The sequence below is a fragment of the Pseudonaja textilis genome, chromosome 1, assembly GCF_049901715.1.
Source record: "Pseudonaja textilis isolate UNSWEBS1 chromosome 1, rPseTex1.2, whole genome shotgun sequence".
Lineage (NCBI taxonomy): Eukaryota > Metazoa > Chordata > Lepidosauria > Squamata > Elapidae > Pseudonaja > Pseudonaja textilis.
The window spans coordinates 327,309,582-327,322,508 of NC_141990.1; the positions used below are offsets into that span (position 1 = coordinate 327,309,582).

Consider the following 12,927-nt stretch of genomic DNA (forward strand, 5'->3'; position numbering starts at 1 on the left):
GAGGACAGGCCTTCAGAGTGCTAAGGAAAGAATATAAATCCTTCTATTCCCCACCATTCAGCCAGAACTGAAGAAACCTCTTGGATCAGAAGCCAAATGTTTCTAAGAAAAAAACCAAGAAAGTCCAGTTGACTTTTAAAAAGCCTTTGGTACTATTATAAATAAGGTATTTTAGGAATAATAGTCCCTTCACATTTTTCGACCCTGAAGCTCCTTTGATTCCTCTAAGAACTCAACAAACCCTGCCCCACTTTCTTTCATTTAGGAAAGCAAAACATGCTGTGCTAAATGCTCCTTGCTCAATAGGCTGCCCTATTTTGCCTGAACTGCATTAACTGTAATCCCCTCTGAAGATAAGGAATTAGTCATGTGAAGCACCTGGCCACCCACCAGACTACCAAGGAGCACTGCTGAATTCATTGCCCAGTTGTTGTTTTTTTTAAAGGCAACATTAGAAGTCAATGCTAACAAAATATATTATTACATCCTGGCCATACGCTACCTGTAACTCCAAGCAGTGCTTTTGCTTCTCAGAAATCTGATTTTTTAATGCTTGCTTTTCTTTAAGAAGATTTTCCAGTGAAAGTGTTGACCAGTCCAACTTTAGTTCTTCACATCTAGCTTTCAGCTGGAAGGAGGCAAAAAAAGAACAGGGACATATATTATTTGGAAAATGTTACATCATACTGTCAAAACAACACTTCATGCCATATAAATCGATTTCTCCTCTTGATATAAAATGTGATGTATCCCACATTAGATTATCAGTTCCAGTCTAGCTTCTTCTGTCTGGCCATCTTAGGCAGGGTCTGCTGGATGAGACTCCAGTGATGGAAAGATTCTAAGAACTCCAAACTTTTAAAGCATGTGCTCTGCTGCTAACTGCAGCTCATTTGGCTAAAAGTAGTCCAGCTACAGATTTTTGCTCACACCTGCGTACAAAGTTTCACACTAGCCTGTTACATCTAACCCACCACAATCTGTCTTCAACTGGTGCAAGTCTCATGTTCCTGGGACCTCCTAAATGGAAAGCCTTGTTTTTAATAACTAATCCCCCATTCGTTTCAGAATCTTACATTTTTGGGATTGGAGGCCCAGGGAGGATGACAATCTTAATTAACATTAAAGGCAGAACTGGAATTTGTGATTGGTTTCAAAACAAGATAAAACTGTGGCTTAATGCATCTAGGAATACGAACCAGCTGTAAACTCTGACTCCTGAGTTCACCATTATCTTTCTCCAGCTGTAAGGTCTGCTCTTTCAGCTGCTGGTTGTGAGCAGAAATTTCTTTCTGGGCCTGGATAAGGTCATTATATGTTAGTGCCTTAACACCCAGCTACAAAGGAAAAGGAAGAGGACAGAACAGTTAGAACTACTATTTTTCCAACAACAAAAAGGCAATGGTTTTGTTGAATATTAGAAACCCTGTTAGCGTCATTCTAGAAATCAGGAGACTGTGAGTTCTAGTTTTGCCTTAGGCACAAAGCCATATTGGATGACTTCAAGCTACTTCAGTCCTACAAGAAGCAACAACAAACCACTTTCAAAATTTGCCAAGGAAACCGAAGGACATGTCCAGGCATTTCCCAGGAGTCAAGACTGACTCAAAGGCACCAACAAAACAAAAAGAAACAAAAGTTCTGTTTACACTGCAATAAAATAGGGCAATTAATATAGTGTTTTAGTAGGTATAATGTTTGTGTACTACTTATTAAGAACTGCTCTTGATTTGTTTTGTTTTTTTTATTTTACTCAGAACAACAAAGTTTAATATTATGCATTGATCTCACTTCCCCTATTAGAAATACGTTGGACTAAATCACTGGAAAAGCACTGTAGAAATTAAAAGAGCTCCATCGGAAACCGAGTGATTCCTCAGAGTTATATCCAGTGAAGTCTTAAGCTTACTTTACATCCACCTCAGGTAGTAATTAATTTTCATAGCTTAAATTTTAGTCCACCATTATCGCAATTGTTAGACACGATTGTTATTAATGAAAAAAAGCCCACATTTACACTATATCCCTTGAACTTTGGCCTATTCTAAAAATGTCAAATTCATTACATCTTTCATTTTCAGATTTGGACTTAATTCCCAGCTAGGGATCTACCAACTCTGCCTTTTCCCTTGGTTGGGGTGCAGTTCCCAATCCGCAGCATCAGAGAGCTTTCCCTTTTGCCCTGCAATCTGTACAGTAGCCCACTCCTCACGGTACCTCGTCTAGCTTTTGCTGGAAGAGTCTCTTGATTTCCTCTTTCTGAGCCTGGCAGTGAGTAAACAACTGCTGAGCCTTTCCCATTAACTGAGTATTCTTCTCCTAGAGAACAAAAAAGGGAAGGAAACACCAACACTTCAGAAAAGTAAATATGTCATTCCTTGAAATGTGACATAACAGGGTTACAAGCATATAGATACTAGAAGCGGAGAAGGATTGGAGGGAGGCAAATGTAGTAAGATCAGAATCTTAGAAGCAGAATTGAAAAAGACCTTAGAGGTCAACCTTTTAGACCAGGGGTGTCCAACCTTGGCAACTTTAACTTTAACTTTAAGACTTGTGGACTTCAACTCCCAGCAAAGCTGGCTGAGGAATTCTGGGAGTTGAAGTCCACAAGTCTTAAAGTTGCCAAGGTTGGACACCCCTGATTTAGACTCAGTTGGAAGATCGACTTGGAGTATGGAGTGATCTGATTCTATTGGCAATTAATTGGCAGTCCTTTAAAAAAAAACAGTCTAATATCAAAGCTTCTATCCTTCAAGCACTCAAATCTGTGCTTTGTTAGATGTCAGTCTCCTATACATTTGGTGGTGGGGAGAATAGAGGGAGGCAAGGGGGGAACCCAATAAGAGGACCTGGAAATCAAAAGCAATATTTGTACAGTCCTGAGACATCTCAAGGCCGGAGCCCTGGGAATGGAATGCAGCAGGGGTGAAATTCAACCATCTCAGCCCACTTCGGGAGAGGTGGTAGGCAGGGGTGGGATTCAAATTTCTTAACAACCGGTTCTGTGGGCGTGGCTTAGTTGGTGGGCATGGTTTGGTGGTCATGTGACTGGGTGGATGTGGCTTGGTGGTTATGTTATCGGCTGGGCGTGGCCAACTCAATATCACTCACATCGAGGCACGCATCTCCTCACCTGGCGTCTCATGACTGTGGGGATGCTGCAACAGTCGTGTGAAAAATGGTCATAAGTCTTTTTTCAGTGCCATTGTAACTTTGAATGGTCACTCCACACAAGCAAAGTACCAGCAAAGGAGGGGAAAAAAACTCCAGAGAAGTTCCTGAGACAGGAAGTCTAGTCCTGCCAAGAATGTAATAAGGGTTAACGGAGAGGCAGTTTCTGTAAGCAACACCAGAATGTTTCCTTCCTGCCTTCCTTACAGGATTAGGCCAGTAATTTCTTCTAACAACTGGTTCTCCGAACTGCTTAGAATGTTAACAACCGGTTCTAGCAAATAGGTGCAACTGGTAGAATCCCACCCTGGTGGTCGGGACGATTTGAATCAATAAAAAAAAATCACCCCTGATTGTTATTACTACTATACCAAGCCATACCCACAGCCTCGCCGGTAGGGGAAAAAAATTGAATTTCACCCCTGGAATGCAGCACTTATCCATCTAACCAACTACAGGGGGAACAGTTACCAAAACATCTTGTCTGAATGTGACTAGAGAGTTGGGGTGGTAATAGGAGGGTGGGCCAAGAAAGGGAAAGTTAACCAGAGGAATTTTCCCACTCACACGCTTCATCCTGGCTTTGCTTACTGTAACCACTTGGCTTTAGTAAAAGTAATGGTTTTGCTACCATTGGAGTCGAGAGTGTTTCTTTCCTAAAGGACCAAGTTGGGCCACCTACCTTTTCCTGTTCCAATAACTGCTGAAGAGTTGCCTTATATTGATTTGTTTTCATATAAGCCATGAACTGCATGTACTGGATCTTAAAAGAGTCTGTAAGTTAAGGAGACAGAAAAAAAGCTTGTTGCATCTACATTAGGAATACACAAATACTAAAATCTATTCCGGGATTACTAAAACTTCATACATTCCAGCTCTTTAATTTAAAATTTCATGCTACTCTTATTAATCAAGTGAGACTCAGAAATTCTCAACTACCTCCTGCTAGTCATTCTGTAATTGATTAGTAGATCCAGATAAGCAATCTGTTGACCTCTGACCTTTTCTCTTCCTCCTTGTATTAAAAATAAACCTTATTTATCCACAGAGGCTCTAGTGAGAGAACTTGTTTTTCTACTGCTTTGTCTGGCAACTCCCAAGAGATATGCTGAAAGGTACTTTTCATATTCTGAGTTTATCTGGAATAAGAGATAAGAAACAGATATGGATGCACTTTCAGTATGTTGGGATATGGTTATCATGAATCTTAAATACCCTGCCTTGTAGTGGAGATACTAAACAGGCAAAAAATCTGACTGGAATCTAGTGTTGAAGCCCTATCTACAATAATGCATCAAGGATTGATAGATAACGCCTAATAACAAAATTTTTAAAATGGTTTCAGTAAGTTAAATCCCTAAAAGAATGAAAACCAGAGTGGAGAGAAAGAAAAAGTATTATTTAAAAAAAAGAGAACTCAATTTTTATATGAAAGAAATGTACATTCAGTTCAGGGAGCGAAAACAAATTCCAAGACTGGATTTAAGAGGAGTCTTGTCCTTTTATTCCACAGCTGAAGCTGTTTTCCTTCAGATGTCTACTATTCATCATCCTCTTCATTTAACGACCCCATAATCCCTTGCGGGGTGGAGTCTGGGCAACAGAATGGAGCTTGCAGAGCGTTTTAATGGCCAGATGCTCTTCCTGTTGCCAATGCGGAGTTTTGTTCAGCAGATATATTCTTAGTAAGCCCTGAGAGAGAAATATCTGCTTCTACCCAGGATCAAACTCAGAGCCTCCTGATTGTGAGGCGAGAGCTCCACCTCTAGGCCATGCACCACAGCTTCAAATGTCTACTACTGAATCTGCCAAATAATTTTCCACCGTTCTCCTGCTTGATAGGCTTCACTACCAATATCTATTTTGGATTATCTTCAACCACTTTCCTCCCAATAGTTAAGAAGAAAATACACAGGTTATTTTTTATAGGTTGTGATGCAGATCCTGCAAGTGCATGAATTCACCCACGTGGGAAGTGGGATCCTGAAGTTTAGGTGAATCCTCAGAAAGTCTGGAAGGCGTCATAAAACTGTGAGCCTTTCTTTCTACACCTTCAGCAGATGCTATGTCAAGAAATATGAACTGCTCAACAAAATGGGAGAGAGGCCCTTACCTAACAGCTTCTGTAGTGCAGGTGGAGTAGGAGTAATCAAGAGCTGGTTGGACGAATGCCGCTGCACTTTAGGAGGTAGCTGGTAAAATGGACTATGAGGTGACCTATAGGCATCTGTGTGAAGAGAGAACATGGGTCCATTAAGCTTCTTTCTATTGGAAGGAGTCCATTTGGCCAGTCTGGGATTAGACATTCAGCATTCCCCTTTGATGTAATTATTGGTCTATGACATAATTTCCCCCCAGTGCTGTTTAAAAGTAGTTCACAGTTTAAAAAAAATACGCTGTAGACCACTGCTAAGACAGTTAAGTGACTTGCGCCCCATTTTACCACCTTTTGGGCATAGTTGTTAAGTATATCACTGCAATTGTTAAGTGAATCACATGGTTGTTAAGTGAATCCAGCATTGCCTTTTGACTTTGCTTGTTGGAAGCCGGTTGGGAGTCACAAATGAGGATCACATGACCTCAGGGCAGGGCGACTGTCAAAAATACATGCCAATTGCCAAGGGCCCAAATTTTGACCATGGGGATGCCTCAATGGTCGTAAATGTGAAAAACAGTCATAAGCCACTTTTTTTCAGTGCCCTTGTAACTTTGAACAGTCACTAAATGAATGGTTGTAAGTTGAGGTCTACCTGAACTATAACTAACAAAAGCATATATGAAAGCTACATCCAACCGCAGCAAGATAAAAACCGATCAAGGATGGGGATCTCAGCAGATCAGTCCTTGCCCATCTATGCTCAATTGGGCAATTTTAAATTTCAGTCAGTTCAAATATACCACTGAAGTCAAGTTTAACAGATGGGCCCAACTGCTTCATTACCAGCAATCGAATTTCAGACTAACAACTACTTCAAATTCAGGAAGAATGTCTGAACAAAAACAAACAAATGCTAGATTCTTAGCATCGGCACATGTTTTAAGCATTCCATTCGGTGTGCTAGTTTCCCATGTGGAAGTCTGCGCACCAATGGACCATATCCCCATTTCTCTTGCAAAGTAAGATAAAACACCTAAGATCGGCACACGTTAAAAAATTGTGTTCTTATATGGGGATGTCTGTAGAGATTCTCAATCATCTAGGTAATGGTTGTCCCACAAGTGCTTTTTCGGGAGGCAACTGGACTTGGTTTTTTTCTTTTGAAGACATTGCGCTTCTCATTCAAGAAGCTTCTTCAGCTCTTCCATTCCCCACTATCCTGTCAGAGCTGAAGAAACTTCTTGGATGAGAAGTGAAATATCTTCAAAAGAAAAACCAAGGAAGTCCAGTTGCCTCATGAAAAAATACCTTTCGGACTATAAGGAGATGATGCTGCACAATAGCTTTGGGTCAGATGGCTTTAATCAATGTTTCTCAACCTCAGTAACTTTTAACTGTATAGACTTCAACACCCAGAATTTCCTATCCAGCATGGCTGGCTGGGGAATTCTGGGAGTTGAAGTCCACATAGTTAAAAAGTCACTGAGGTTGAGTAGCACCGGCCTAAACTGACAGAAAAGAAGATCTTTTCTAAGGGGATTGGCATTCCCCAGCTGTAAGGCTCACCCTGAGGAGAGGATGAGTTTGTTTGTGATACAGTTTGAGCGTGGAGAAGCTCCAGTGCGGTTTGGTTCTTCTTGATCTTGCGGTCGGCATTCACCACGTTCATTTTCTTGGGACGCCCACGCTTCCTACCAGCCATCTTCCTTCCCTTTTTGCTCAGCTTCTTCTTGCGTGCTTTGGAAGGAGACGGCTTTTTAACAGTGTTGGCCCCTAGGTTCTTGTCTTCTTCAGCACCATCGTCCTTTGAAAAGAAAAGAAAAGAAATAAGAAAGGAAGGAAAAGGCAACTTTGAGTCAAGAAAAAAAAAAAGGATCTTTCTCCTTGTGGAGAAGGGTAGTCGAAAACAACATCCCACATTCAGTCTTTAGCATAAGTACAGGTAGCCCTTGACTTATGACCACAACTGAGCCCAAAATTTCTGTTAAGTGAGTTTTGCCCCATTTTACGACCTTTCTTGCCACAGTTGTTAAGTTAGTTACTGCTGTTGATAAGTTAGTAACCTGGTTGTTAATTGAATCTGCTTTCCCCATTGACTTTGCTTGTCAGAAGGTCACAAAAGGGATCACATGATCCTGGGACACGGCTACGGTCATAAGTATGAACCAGTTGCCAAGCATCTGAATTTTGATCACATGATCATAAGGATGCCACAAAAGTTGTGACCATGAAAAACGGACACATTTTTAGTGACGTTGGAACTTTGAACAGTCCCTAAACGAACTGTTGTACCTATAGTCCTTGACTTATAATCATTCAGTGACTTTTTGAAGAATGACAGTGAAAAAAATGCCTTATGACCGTTTTTCACACTTACGACTAATGCAGCATCCCCGATGGTCACATGTTCAAAATTTGGCAACTGGGTCATGACGGTTGCAGTGTCCTAGAGTCATGTGATTACCTTTTGTGACCTTCTGACAAATGAAGTCTGTGTGGGGAAGCCAGATTCACTTAATAATAACCATGTTACTAAACTGCAGTGATTCATCTAATAATCGTGCCGAGGAAGGTCATCAAGATGGAGCAAAACTCACTTAACTAGTGTCTCAATTAGTAGCAGACATTTTGGGCTCAATTGCAGTCCTGAGTCGAGGATTACCTGTACTACCATCAAGTGGAACTATAAAAAACTATCTTTCTGCAGGAGACCTGAACAGTTGCCATCAACCAAAGGCGGCCAGCTATGCTAGAAGAAAATAGCATATTAATAATTACCTTCCTGTGTAAGCCTACTGTGCCAGGGAAGGTTGCTATATCCTTTCATCCCTGAGAGAGGTGTGGTTTTTGTTTTTAAGGTAATCTCTAAAGGAATCAGAGACAATTCAATATATGGCTTAGAGTAATTATCTATGAAACAGCGAACTGAGTGGCTTGACCTTTAATACAGCCTCTGGATCCAATTGACTACAAATCCCAATCAATAATACCCCAATCAGTCCTAAGCCTTGCACTTCTGAAGAACATATGATTGGGGAATACTGCTCTAAAGACATGCATTACGATGTTAAACTCCTCCATCCTCCATAGCCAGTACTGTAATACAGGGGTCTCCAACCTTAACAACTTTAAGACTTGTAGACTTCAACTCCAAGAATTCTTTGGCCAGCAAAGCTGGCTGAGGAATTCTGGGAGTTGAAGTCCACAAGTCTTAAAGTTGCCAAGGTTGGAGACCCCTGCTATAATATAATAATTTCTAGAGCTTCAAATTGGCTGGCAATCAGGGTGTACTTGCCACAAACACAGGCGGTCCTTGACATACAACCGTTTATTTAACAATTATTCAAAGTTACAATGGCAACTTACAGTCAATCCTCACACTTACAACCCTCACAGCATCCCACAGTCATCTGATCCAAATTTGGGTGCCACGTGTATTTACAACAATTGAAGCATGCTGGGATCATGTGGTCACTTTCGCAACCTTCTCAGCTGTTTTCTGACAAACAGAGTTAATGCGGGATGCTGGATTTATTCAACAACCAAGTAATCTATTTAACAACTCCAGAGATTCACATACAACAGTGATGAGAAAAAGTCGTAAAGTTGGATACAATCCTCTTAACAATTGCTTTGCTTAGCAACAGTCGCAACTATGTTCATAAGTCAAGGACAACCTGTACTGACTTACTGTTCATCTTATCTATTCTGTCATCATATCTCTTCTGTCTCATTCCAATCTAGAGCATCTTATCAACCAAGCCATTATTCTACTGTTGGAATTCTGGAAAAACTGCAATTTAATAGGAATGCCTGCTATGCTAGGAAGAAGGTCTCAGAAGAGCCATTCCCCTGGCATTCTTAGGTCTGAAATCCTGAAGAGTATCATCATTCACTGTTGGCAACACAAAAATGTTGCACACAAACTAAAGTAGTTTTATCATGTTTTCAAAAACAGCTCTCATGAGTCCAGAAAGACAGCTGGGATAGGAGCCTACAATCTAATGGAAAGCAGATGACCAACTAGCTATTGGTATTAACTGAAATTTATCGACTAAAGTTTTGAGAACTGATCTGTATCATTTAATCCTAATGAAAGTATTACTCTAATGCAGATTCTAGATTCTTTTCTGCAGAATTTTATGTGTGTGTGAGAGATTTATATAGATTATCAGTAAATATGTAAAGAAGCCTTAATTGGAATCAGACCTTGTTTTCTTGGACTTTTGTTGGAGTTGTTGTGTTACTCTTGTTTTCTCTTTGCTGTCGACGTCTAGCTGCCTCTTGTTCTTCCTGCAGAAAATAAAATAAAGGAAATAGTTGAGTACTGTCCCGCAGCTAACTGAGGAGGACAAAGGCTCTAGATTAACCTCTTAATGTTATTCAAGTATCTTTAGAACAGAAAATTGAATTCATTGCACTCTTGTGATTCACTATCCAATATATTAGTCACTAATCTTTATCCAGACTCTATTGAAAGTGACAGTGACAGTCCTGGACTTCTGAATCCGAAACATCTTAGTATTTTTTAAGGAAATGAATACATTTGTATTCACCATGATGACTTATATGCAAGTTATATAAGTAATACTTTTCAATGTATCATTACTTTTAAAGATTTGTTCATTTTTCCACCTAATTTTAAAATGAATGTTCATGATAGTGAAAATATATCTGCCAGGTACAGATATTCAAAGCAGGGCTAGCTCCGTATTCTGCCGTTTTTCTGTGCCATCACAGAACTGTAATAGGCATACAAGTTGATGCAATTCTATGGCCACAGAAGAGCTATGTCTACTTCATTATCTTACAGGAAAACAAAAGTTTCCAAAATCAGAAGGACTAATATTTAATGTTTTCACTATTTTATTTTCTTCTTTGGAAGAATAAGATTTGTTGACAATAACGATCACTTACCCTGAGTTTTGGATTTTTGAGACTAGAGAAGTAATTTTCAAGCTAAAATGAAAAAGAAAGTAAAAATGACAAATGGGCATCAGAAGAAACATTTAAGAAGTTTATAATGCATTTCACAAAGAGAGAGAAAATAGTGGACAATGTACTTAGAAATCAAAAGCCTCCCATACATATTTTTCCAGCTTTCCGAAGAATCTAAAGTAAGCCACTTTAAAAATTCATACTGAGCCAATCAGGTATAATTAGGCAAAGGGTTCTTTTTAAAAGATACTTGGCCTTCTAGGAATATAAATTATGCTAACTTTTATTCACTTGCGATCAGAGGTGGCATTCAAGCAGGTTCTGACCAGTTCTGGAGAACCAGTAGTGGAAATTTTGAGTAGTTCGGAGAACCCGTGGTAACCTTCCCCCAGGAGTGGGGAAGGAATGGAGATTTTTCAGTAGCCTTCCCCTACCATGCCCACCAAGCTATGCCACACCCACCAAGCCACGCCCACAGAACAGGTAATAAAAAAATTTGAATCCCACCACTGCTTCGGATGCCATGGTAATTACTTTACAAAACAAAACATGCCATAGCACCTGTATTGCTGGAACATACCAGGTGGGCAGAGACCATTGGAGATAGCCAGTCCTTCAAACAACAAGGTACAATGCCATGTAAGGCTTTATAGATAATAACCAAAATATCTTGAATTGAACCAGGAAGTTGATTGGCATTCAGTGCAGCTTGTACGAATACTTACTATGGTTCGATCAATAGTATGCAGGTAGTAAGAAACTGGTTTCCCGGTCCATGAGACAGATCCTTTCAGTGGTGACAATTCTACAACTCTCATTATAGTGCCAATATCTTTGAAATAAATAAATAAAAGGTGACAGAATTAGGAAGTTTCCTTCAGTAATTAACTTACGTAACTACATATAGATGGTATTAGATTTTGTAAAGACACTTATGTTAGGTCATTGCAGCAAAACCACCACCAACACAAGCTAAGTATTCTTAGCTCCAATATGTGGGAGTAGAATCCCTGGAGTGAAAAGGCGGTTATAATACAATTGCAACCAACTGTATATAGATTTAGATGCAGCAAAACCTAAAGGGGGCAATCACTATCCCATGTTAGGACTGAAAGGGAGGAGCGTGGACCCAAAGGTGCTAATGCAAGTCCTACCCTCATGTCCCAATCCCACCAGATTTCTGCATTCGGCAGGAAGGACAGAAATGGGTTTGTATTTGTATTCACCCAACTTCCACCTAGTAAAGAATGTTGCTTTATTCCTAATTACCAGAAGCTTTTCCTTGTGGTCCAAGTATATAAATGCCTCCCTCGGACCTCACTCTTATAAACACATGAGGTTTAGGATAGGTTCAGTGGAAAAGGAGGGAGGAACGAGTTTTGCAAACCTGCTAGAGTTCAAAACACCTAGAGGGCATAGGTGGAGTGCTTAAGATGCTGCCCTAGAAATCAGAAGGCTCTGAGTTCTAGTTCCGTCGTAGACATGAAAGCCAGCTAGGTGACTTTGGGCCAATCATTGGGAGATTATGAGTTCTAGTCCTGTCTGAGGCATGAAAGACAACTGGATGGCTTTTGGCGAGTTGGTCTCTCTTAGCCCAAGTCACCTCACGGAGTTATTGTGGAGAAAATAGGAGAGAGGAATGCTGGGAATGTTTTGTCACTTGAGTTACTTCTCAATGTGCAGCTTAAAACACAAGAAAATATAACAAGAAAAAGCCAAAAACTTACCACTCAAGTTTCGACTGTTTATTCTAAAGTTTAATGGTGCAAAAGGTTTTGAAGATACTATCTGACCACCTGGAAAAAAAAAATGCTACAGGTTAATTTCCCTTAGCAGTGGCAAGTTAGGAAAAAATGTGTAAAGTTATTTAATTTCATGTCATAAAGATACACATATCTTTTCATTCGTGATGTCTCTATCTGATGAGCTTAACATATCTGGTGATTTTAGAGATCAGTAATGTTTTCAAGTGATATATATATATATATATAAATGCTGAGTATAATAGCAGAGGATATGTTTAAAGTCCAGTTAGTCCCAGACTTAACAACCATTTGTTTAATGACCATTTGAAGTTATAATGGCACTAAAGAAAGTGACGTAGAATGGTTTTCACACAACCACTGTAGCATTTCCCCCATGGTCAGGTGATCAAAATTTGGATGCTTGACAGTTGGATCGTATTTATGATGACTGTAGTGTCCCAGGACCATGTGGTCACCTTTTGAAGCCAGATTCACTTAACAACCGTGTTACAACTTAACAACTGCAATGATTCACTTAACAAGTGTGGCAAGAATGGTTGTAAAATGGGGAAAACTTACTTAACAGCTGTGTAAGTTAGCAACGTAAGAAATTTTGGGCTCAATTACGGTTGTAAGTCAAGGACTACCTATAGATAAAATTGGCAGTCAGAGCTCTCAGTTTCTGTCTAAATAGTTGAAGGAAAGGGAAAAGAGCAAAATAGAAAATTATTACTTTTTTTGAAAAACAAATCTCTGTATATGTAAATATTAATCTTCAGCTCACATACAATCCTTCAAAACCACCCTGTTAAACAGAGAAAATAGAGGCCGAGAAACACAAAAATGCAAAAAAATGACAAAAAATACCGGAGAAAATAAATGATGCAGAACTACCTATCTTCTTGGAAAACAACAATGAACTGGAGAAGACAGACAGCAAGACTAGGCTGTTTATCCAATGTCAATTTGATG

General features: G+C 39.7%; 1 protein-coding gene across 8 annotated transcripts in view; it reads right to left on the bottom strand.

Moving 5' to 3' along the window:
• Positions 1-12,927, bottom strand: part of DOT1L (DOT1 like histone lysine methyltransferase) — a 76,417-nt gene that overhangs the window by 23,400 nt on the left and 40,090 nt on the right. For all 8 annotated transcript variants that reach the window (XM_087922735.1, XM_087922733.1, XM_026698984.2 and 5 more), the window contains 10 exons: positions 11,938-12,006; positions 10,936-11,042; positions 10,190-10,231; positions 9,482-9,565; positions 6,839-7,076; positions 5,288-5,401; positions 3,857-3,948; positions 2,218-2,319; positions 1,200-1,337; positions 503-628 (listed from right to left, as the gene is read on the bottom strand). In XM_087922735.1, the coding sequence (XP_087778861.1) occupies positions 503-628; positions 1,200-1,337; positions 2,218-2,319; positions 3,857-3,948; positions 5,288-5,401; positions 6,839-7,076; positions 9,482-9,565; positions 10,190-10,231; positions 10,936-11,042; positions 11,938-12,006 (1,112 nt within the window). The remainder of the gene's footprint in view (positions 1-502; positions 629-1,199; positions 1,338-2,217; positions 2,320-3,856; positions 3,949-5,287; positions 5,402-6,838; positions 7,077-9,481; positions 9,566-10,189; positions 10,232-10,935; positions 11,043-11,937; positions 12,007-12,927) is intronic.